Source organism: Elephantulus edwardii, unplaced genomic scaffold (genome assembly GCF_000299155.1).
Source record: "Elephantulus edwardii isolate Elephantulus edwardi_28Jun2011 unplaced genomic scaffold, EleEdw1.0 scaffold00034, whole genome shotgun sequence".
NCBI lineage: Eukaryota > Metazoa > Chordata > Mammalia > Macroscelidea > Macroscelididae > Elephantulus > Elephantulus edwardii.
In genome coordinates, this window is record NW_006399784.1 from 17,205,153 (window position 1) to 17,214,170 (window position 9,018).

At 39.6% G+C, this 9,018-nt stretch overlaps 1 protein-coding gene across 1 annotated transcript in view; it reads left to right on the forward strand.

Annotated features, from left to right (window-relative positions):
* Nucleotides 1-7,621, forward strand: part of SFRP2 (secreted frizzled-related protein 2) — an 8,754-nt gene extending 1,133 nt beyond the window's left edge. The window contains exons 2-3 of the mRNA XM_006884460.1: nucleotides 1,940-2,020; nucleotides 7,051-7,621. Of these exons, the coding sequence (XP_006884522.1) occupies nucleotides 1,940-2,020; nucleotides 7,051-7,355 (386 nt within the window). The 3' untranslated portion in view covers nucleotides 7,356-7,621. The remainder of the gene's footprint in view (nucleotides 1-1,939; nucleotides 2,021-7,050) is intronic.
* The last annotated feature ends 1,397 nt before the right edge of the window (nucleotides 7,622-9,018 follow it).

The window sequence follows — 9,018 nt, forward strand, 5'->3', positions numbered from 1 at the left end:
TATAAAATATACACTTGCTCAGCCACTTTGATCACGTCCCATCTAGGCAAGATAACCAAGATGCAAATTTTAAGGTCGTTTATATTCTTTGCCAATTAAGCTTTGAACATAAAACAAGAACTGGCTCACGGAGGGACCTAGAAATGGAGCGTACTAATTTAGTATAGTCTGTAACCGTTTAGGTGTTTGAAGAAGAGCTATGTCCACAGGACACAAAGGGATCTCCAAGAATCATCTTTGTATCACTATCAGCTTTTATCTTCAGAGTGGTTTTAGTTAACTGGAGAAAATCATGCAAAAGAGTTTCTCCCCTGTTCTTTAGAAAGCAGAGGGAGAGTTCCTGTGTAAAAACCATCAAAGCAATGAAAACCTCATGGGCTCTTGATATTCTTCCTGAAAGGAAACCGAATACAATACATCTGAGCTGATTTAGGTCCCCCTGGGATGGAGAGGGGGCTTCCTAATCCCTTTCAGGGCGTTCAACAGCATCTCCCTTTCAATCTCTAATTGTTTTCCTACAGCCATCATTAGTTAAAGAAAATGCAAAGTTGCTCAGCAATCTTTCCTGGCAGGCACTGTGCATTTGCAAACATCTTATTGGTTAGATTTCTAATTTATTGCAAATGTTTGGCATTTTTCAAACATTTGTCCAACATATACCCAAGACCAACCAGTGCAGGTTAGTAACATTTTATGTACATTCCTAGCTCCTAATGGAAATGCTATTTCTAAAGACTGTGGGACATATTTTTATTTTTTTTAATTTCTTTTTCACTATAGGTATCAACATTATACCCTGTGCATTTCTCTAAAAAAAAAAAAAACCAATAAAAAAATCCCGACACATCTCCCTTTCACAATAAAAGTTTATGATCTTCAGAATACGCTGTGTGATTTTTTTTCTAACTTAATAGGCAATTCTATTTTTAGTCACAAAATTTTCTGTGAATTTCCTATTAATAAAATCTAATTACAACCATATTTAAAAGATAGTATTAACACATTTATAGTTGCGAGAAGGGAGAGATATTTCGTTCCTTTCTTCCCTGCTAGAAATCAGACATTTTAGAAAAGCTTTTGGTAGGTTTTCTGATAATTGTACTAGATTTGGCCAGACCCCAGAAAACCACTTCCTCTTTGGTTAGCTTCAAGGAGAGCTTTTTTGTTTGTTAGTTTCTGTTCTTGTTTTTTAAGAGTTTGAAACAGGCAAAGAAGAGGAAGAAAGACCTGTAACAGAGAACTCCGGGATCACAATTAAGCAAGCACCCCTTACCCAAGCACAAATTTGGCCAGAAAGTACAAGGTGATATAGGCCAGTTGGAGCCTACTATTGTAATTAGTGAGGTGTGATTCCTAGGTGGAAATAACCCATATGGGATCTTACAACACTAAGCATTCCTCTCAGTCTTGAAATGGCTCCCCAGAAACACAGGGCTCTTCAGAAAAGCTCAGCACAGACTTCACTGGGTCCTGTGGCCAACAGAGTCTTTCACCCATACTTCATGCTTATCAGTTCGCTGAAATTCCTCAAAGTCCCAGCACCTTTTGGTGTTTTCTCCCTGGAGAGTCCATGGAAATAATTTCTTCAGAGACTCAGTTGGTCCCATGGTGGGGAGAGAAAGATGAAGAGCGGCCATCTGTCTCATTTACCTATAGCCAAACATTCCTATGTACATCATCCACAACTTCCTTTTTCTTTGGGATTCACAGTTCTTAAACACAATATACAAGTTAGACATTCTCATTTTATTAAAATAAAAGTGAGTCGTGGGAGACTTTCTGATGAATGAGTGGTTGTACTGGTATAAATGAGGCAGATGATGGAATCCTACAGGACAATCTCTACTCCTGCCTGGACAAGGTCCTTGAATTGTTTACAAACGCCACCTGCTGTTTCCTTTTCCGCAAACTCACTGACGACTGTTTTTCACCTTTCTAGCTCCAAAGGTGTGTGAAGCCTGCAAAAATAAAAATGATGATGACAACGACATAATGGAAACTCTCTGTAAAAATGATTTTGGTAAGTAATACACCACCACTAATTAAAGATATCACATTTGAAAGTTTACTATAAGAAAACTTCACATCATGGTGACCTGTTAGTAAAGAACAGTTGGGTGAAATAAAATCATGGAGCCCCTCTTCCTAAAATCATCTAATCTTCTCTTTGTTTCTGCCCTATGTTATTTGCAGTCATATCTTTATGTACAACTAAAGATTCATTGTCCTATTAGGTAGCATCGAGTCAACTCTGACTTAAATAACTCTCTGTGCAAGAGATCCAAACCTTGCCTGGCCCGGCACCATCCTCACAATCTCTTTCATATCTAACTAAACGCATTGTTACAGACACTAAATCGGTGCACCTCATTGCAAGTTTTCCTCTCCTTTTCCAACCATCTACCTTTCCGTGCAGAAAGTCGTTTTCCAGAGCCTGACCCCTCCTCATAACATGTCCACGATACGGGAGACAAAGTTTCACTATCCTTGTTTCTAAAGTGTACCCTGGCTGCACAGTTCTGTTATGATATCATCAACTAGTGAGAATTGTTCCAATTAATAAGGCTTTCAGTAGCATGCTGGGATTTTTTAATTTCATTTTGAGTTTTTCTGGACAACAAGCCTAATAAATATTGGCCTCCAAAAGACATAATTTAAAATTTATTCTGATACAAAATGGATTTTTTACATAGTCCATAATCCTTTGCACCTGTCTGTTCTACCATTAGTGAATTAACATATTTGTGATGCTAGTTAATAATTATGTAAGGCAAAGTTTCACCAGCCTTGTTTCTAGGGAACACTCTGATTACTCTTCTTCTAAGACAAATTTGTTTCTTCTTCAGACAGTCCATAATATATTTAATACTATTTTCCAATACCATAATTACAAATCTCACATGCTTTGGACACGTTGTTAAGAGATGACCCATCCTTGGAAAAAGACATCATCCTGGGAAATGTAGGTCAGTGAAAGAGAGGAAGAATTTCATTGACATGGACTAAGACAGTGCTACAATAATGGGTTTACACATGATGGAGATTGTGAGAATAGCACAGAATAGGGCAAGGTTCAAATCGGTTGTTCATGGTGTTGCTATGAGTTACAGTCTACTCAAACGTACCTAACAACTATTAATAACTAGGGAAGAATTTCTTAAATTTATGAAAAAAATTTAACAATAGATTTATTGAGAAGCCACCTAACATGGGTCTGAAACACTACCATAAAATAATTTTTAAAAGAAAATCTTTATAAAGTTCTTTTGACTCAGCCCAGACACATTAGTTACACTATGGCAAATTTTGTTTTGTTTTTTAAAGAATTGACTCTAAGAAGATACTTGGAAGTTGTCATGGCACTGTTGAACCTAGAGATAAATGTGTGTTATATATTACCATAGTTCCATACAGTGTTAGTGAATACATTTGAAACCATATCAATAAGAATGAGAGTTGGAATCTGTCTACACTAGTCTTCACCTGTGTCTAGTCTGCTAACTACAGAGTTGTGAAGAGGTCAACTTTGCCCAGATTCCTCTGAGGCACATAGCTCTTATTTATAGATTAAACTTACAGGTAAACAGAGTCTCTGCTCTGGCAAGTGATGTTAAACTCTTAACAGGTCCATATCAACATTTCTATATACAGTAAGGACTTTGGAAAATCACTTCAACTCCTACTGTTCAAGAATGTACACCTTCCAGACTCTCTCCTTACCTTCCCATCCCAGAATCTCAGGCCTGAGATTCTAAAATCTCTAAAAATCTGGTAACAATGCAGTCACTACTACAGCTGCTACCTTAAAACAAATATTTCTTACAGGAAATGTTCTAGATTCTGCCTTGGTACTGATTCAGAACAACCATTGTCACAGCTGTAAGACAAAATTCAACACACACAATTCACATTGCTGAGGACAGGGAAAGAGGAGGCAGCTTTAAGCCCTAACCAGTGATTTCCCTTAGAAAGAGCCATCAGTGGTGATGACAGGATTACATATGTCTATGTTCAAATGCACAATTCTCAAATTGTTTCAGAATAAACATGTTAACAGATAGGCCCAAATCACCAAAACCTTACAAAAAACATGGTTCTCAGATTCTGTGCTATAGTAGACTTGCTTAGACAAGCTAGAAAGCCAATTTTAGTGAAGTTTATATAAAGTTTCTTATGAAATGCTTTTTCTAGAAGCTTATTCCCCTTAAATGAGATAGATAGCCCCCTCAACGTCCTTGTAAAAAGGAGTTATTATATCATGGGTCCCACAGCAGTTGGATTTAGGAGACACACCTTAGCACACTCATGTTGATTTCTTTACTGAAGACCTCCTTTTTAAGGGTGCACCACCATCAGGGCCTGAGCCCAGCAATGGCTGTGTGTGTGAATGTGCCCTCATGTCCTCTCTCCCTAGAGGCAGGAAGCCTTTCATAACAATGTAGAGGCATCACCTTGAAGGTCAGTACATGCAGAAACATCACAAGTGTTGATTTTAATGGTTTGTTGGTTTGGGCAATTTTACCCTACATTCAATTTGACCCATAAAGGGGTAACAAAGATGAGTTTCAAGTTAGTGTATAAAAGAGATAATGAAGATGAATTTCACAAAGTGTGTGGTCTTAGGCAGTGATGGAAGAGTAGAGGGACACACACGTAGAAATGAAACCTCTTTAGTTTGAGTCACTCATGGAAGCATATATCCTTCCTCATTCCTGAGTACAGGAAAAATAAGGACTGCCTCCTCACTTTAGCAGTGAAAGTAATGGTATATAACGGGTAAAGGGTGGCCTAGAAATGCCTTCCTGTGTACACAGCCGTTGGTTAGGCCACACGGGATCATCACCTCCTGTGTATCTTGCATCCTCACTCCAGACTGGAATAAAACATGATTTCCTTTAAAAGAAAAAAAAAATATATGTGTGTGTGTGTGTGTGTGTGTGTATGTGTATGTATATTTTTGAAATTTGCTCACAGCTTAAAATAGGGTAAGGAAATTATTGTGTTTTCCCATGGCAAACGTCGGCAAACTTTACAGCAAAAGTGACATGAAGTATAAGTCTTTCCCCAAGTTGAAATGATAATTTTTCTGATACTGGAAGCACAAGAATGTTTCATTTGACCAAGTGAAATCTCACACATACCCAAGATGTGTGCTATAAATATGGTTCTCAGGTAGGGTATATCAGTTTGCTTCTCTGTCTATATCTCTTGTGGCACGCTCACCTTCTATACAGAAGTGACATTTGGCGTGCGACATTTCAACCTGACTTTCCCATGGCTTAGCTCTGATAAGCCCTGATAACTCTATACTTACAGTTCACGTTCCCGCTGCACAAAACCATGGTTGGCCAACTCACAGCTTCTTTGACTTGCTGGGTTGAGCTCCTCTCATTTCCTGGTTGACTTCAAGACTCATATTTTGCAAATCGTCCTTGTAGTTAAAACACGCACCTGCTAACCAGAAGGTCAATCTTTCAAACACAGAAGATGTTCCATAGGAGAAAGGGGTAACTATTCACTTCTAGAAGATTGTAGCTTTGCTAAGCATCCAAGGCAGTTTTACACTGTCCTGTAGTTTTACACTATTTCACCTTGTAAACAACTTGATGGTAAACAATGTATTGTTCAAATTAGTACTTAGGTTGCATGCACATCTGTATATGACTAGATTGGGGGTTTTGCCTCCTGTTGGTGTCAAGTCTATTGTAACTCATAGCAACTCTGTGAGACAGAGTAGAACTACCACGTAAGGTTTCCACACTTGTAATCTTTACAGAAAGAGAGTGCCACATCTTATGTGGAGTGTCTGGTGGGTTTGAACTGCTGACCTTTTGGTTAATAGCCAAGTGCTTAACCACTGCTCCACTAGGACCCCCTCATAAATCATTAAACATATCTCTACTTAAGATTCTTCATGTATTAAACAAGAGTTTTTAACTGGATGGTCCTTTCCAACCTTAAAATGCAATCCTTTCCCTGCCTTCGTAGAGTCTTGAAATTTAATTCCAATGTCCATGTTTGCAGAGTTTTCTTTCTCAAAGAATACTATTCATAGCTGTAAAATGTGTCTTTTATAGTAAACCACTTACTTTTGGTCTTAGCGTTCTAATGAGTTTACATATACATTTTGGAAACAGTACATATATGTCTATAAACGCCTTGGCCTTGGACAGGAAAATGATAACATACGAGGGTGAGGTATTCAGAAAAACACTTTTACAGCTAAACAAGTTGTGCTCTTTAAAAAGAGTTGAGCATATTTTTTTTTCTCCCAGTTACTTTACCAAATCAAATGCAGCTGTAAGATCAATTCTCCTTCCCTGTAATCTGTTCTTTAGAAAACAATGATTATGTAATACAATTTCCTTACAGGTTTGTCCAAAAACCTCTCCGACGTAATAAATTGAGTTTAAAGTTTACAGCCACAGAAGGATCATGTTTCACCTCAGAGTCAGGCATTTCTTTTCATGCTAAAGTTTCCAATCGTGGAAGTCATTTGTCGAGGAGAGCAGGGAACCACATGTAACCTAGGTAAAAACACAAGGGCAAGGAAATAAGAAAGAAAAGTTAATTGAGTCCTGCAAAAAAAGAAAGCATTTTGAAAGGATGGCTGATTTAAAACAAAGTGCCTTGACAAACTCTTTGAGCCTTTAGAAATGGAGCCACCTGCTGCCCCCGGCCCCCCAAACCCCTATGTGCAGCCTCTGACAATTGCATAGCTTGTCTTCCCTCCTCCAGGCCAAGTCATACAAATGGGAAGTAGAGTGGAGTGAAGGAAGCTCGCAATTCATTGCTAGAAACCATGGGGTCTATTTCAACTCATGCTGATCCTATGTGACAGCGTAAAACTTCCCCATAGGGCTTTCCTAATTTGTAATCTTTACAGGAGCGGATTTCCAGATCTTTCTCCTGCAGAATCTGTTTGTGTGTTCAAACCACTATACTTCCAGTCAAGAACAGAGCCCTCAACCTCTACCACCGGGGCTCCCACTTAGTGTTTTCCCCTATTATAACTGGTATGATTCTGTCTACCCTCTCCTGTCTTCTTAGCGCTGAAAATAAAAGTGAAGGAAATCACTTATATCAACCGGGATACTAAAATCATCCTGGAGACCAAGAGCAAGACCATTTATAAGCTGAATGGTGTGTCTGAACGGGACCTGAAGAAGTCAGTGCTGTGGCTGAAAGACAGCTTGCAGTGCACCTGTGAGGAGATGAACGACATCAATGCACCGTATCTGGTCATGGGACAGAAGCAAGGTGGCGAGCTGGTGATCACCTCGGTGAAGCGGTGGCAGAAGGGCCAGCGAGAGTTCAAGCGCATCTCGCGCAGCATCCGCAAGCTGCAGTGCTAGTTCGGGAGCCCAGCTTGCTCCTGACAGGCCGGGTCCCCAGCTCGGCTCACCATTTCTGCCCCGGGACTCGACTCTCATTCCCAAACGCAGTCCCTGCGGCTCCAGCCTCAGCCTGGAGCTGCCCCCTGCCTTTTGCACGTTTGCACCCCCAGCATCTCCTGAGTAATAAGACCCCAGGAAAGGATGGCTGTTTTCACCTAAAGGAAAAACTCACTCAAACCTTGTAGGCATACTCAAATAAAATCATAAATATTTTTATGAAGTTTTAATATAGCTCACTTTAAAACTAGTGTTGAATAGATGCAACTGTGACTTGGGTCTGACCTTACCCACCCACCCCCCTGCGTGGATCAGTTGTTGGTTTGTTTTGTTTTGTTTTCACTTTCATCGAGGTTGCCATAATCTGCAAACCACTTGGGTTTTCTGTGTGGCCCACACAGTTGTGAGCCACAAACCCGTTGAGATAAAGCTGGCTGTTATCTCAACATCCTCTCAGCTCCAGCCTAAGACTCTCTGTCTAAGTCTTATACTACCAGTTCACTTGTCATTTTACAACCTGTAACTGTTGCGTGTATCACATTTCTGGCTATAATACTTCGACTGATTAAAAGAAAGAAAGGAAAAGCACATTAACCATTATTCCTAGTATGGTTTCTTCAAATTAAAGGCTAAAACTGATGAATTTTATAATTGACCTGAGTATCTTAAGCTTTGTCTAAAACATTTTTTTACCTAATTTTGCAAATTAAACCATTGTAGTGTGCCTGTAAAATACATAGTAGTTTACCTTCAAAAGTTGTAAAAATATTGCTTTAATCAACACTGTAAATATTTCAGATAAACATTATATTCTTGTATATAAACTTTACATCCCGATCTACCTATTTCTGGTCTTCTTTTGTGTCTTCTTGTCTGAAGGAATCGGGAAGGAGTTGTATACACGACTGGTTGATCACACTTCCCTTCTGCTGAGGCCGAGCCCACTCCTCATTTTAAGTGTTTATTTCTTAAACGATTAAGAAAACATCACCTTACACCACCCTCCTCTCTCCTATACCTCACATCTCTAGATTTCACTCTTGCAGCTGCCCCTCCAAGTAGTCAGCAATTGGCAGTGCTTAAGAAAGGTCTTCTGCCCTCTAGTTCCTGCTCATCTGCACCTATGAGCCTTGTGGTTGTGTTTCTGTCATGAAAAAGAATAATTGCAAAAGGGTTCGTTCCTCCCCCCCCCCCCATTTTCTCACAAAAAAGAAACCCTGATTAGGAAATGCTGACTGGAAGGAGAGTTAAGAGATGGCTCAAACAAAAAAACAGCTCTAGGATGAGAAGGGGCCAAATAGACATTTAACTATAAAATACTCATCCAAACAGTTTATTATTCTATTACTGCACCTCCACAAAAGTTCTATTGTTGTTATGTGCTGTTGAGTTGCCTGTGACTCAAAGCAACCCTATGTACATTAGCTCTGAAAGCTGCCCTATCCTGAGCCAATCTCATCATCTCCAACAGACCGAATCACACAAAAATAACCATTTCTGAGAAGTTAGGCAGCATGGCTCAAAAGAGGCCGAATAGGTAGGCTAGTGGCAAGGAGTTGCAATGCCATGTTCTGTGGATCCACCAACCTCTCTGTTGGGAGAAAAACGGACACTCCTCCCATGC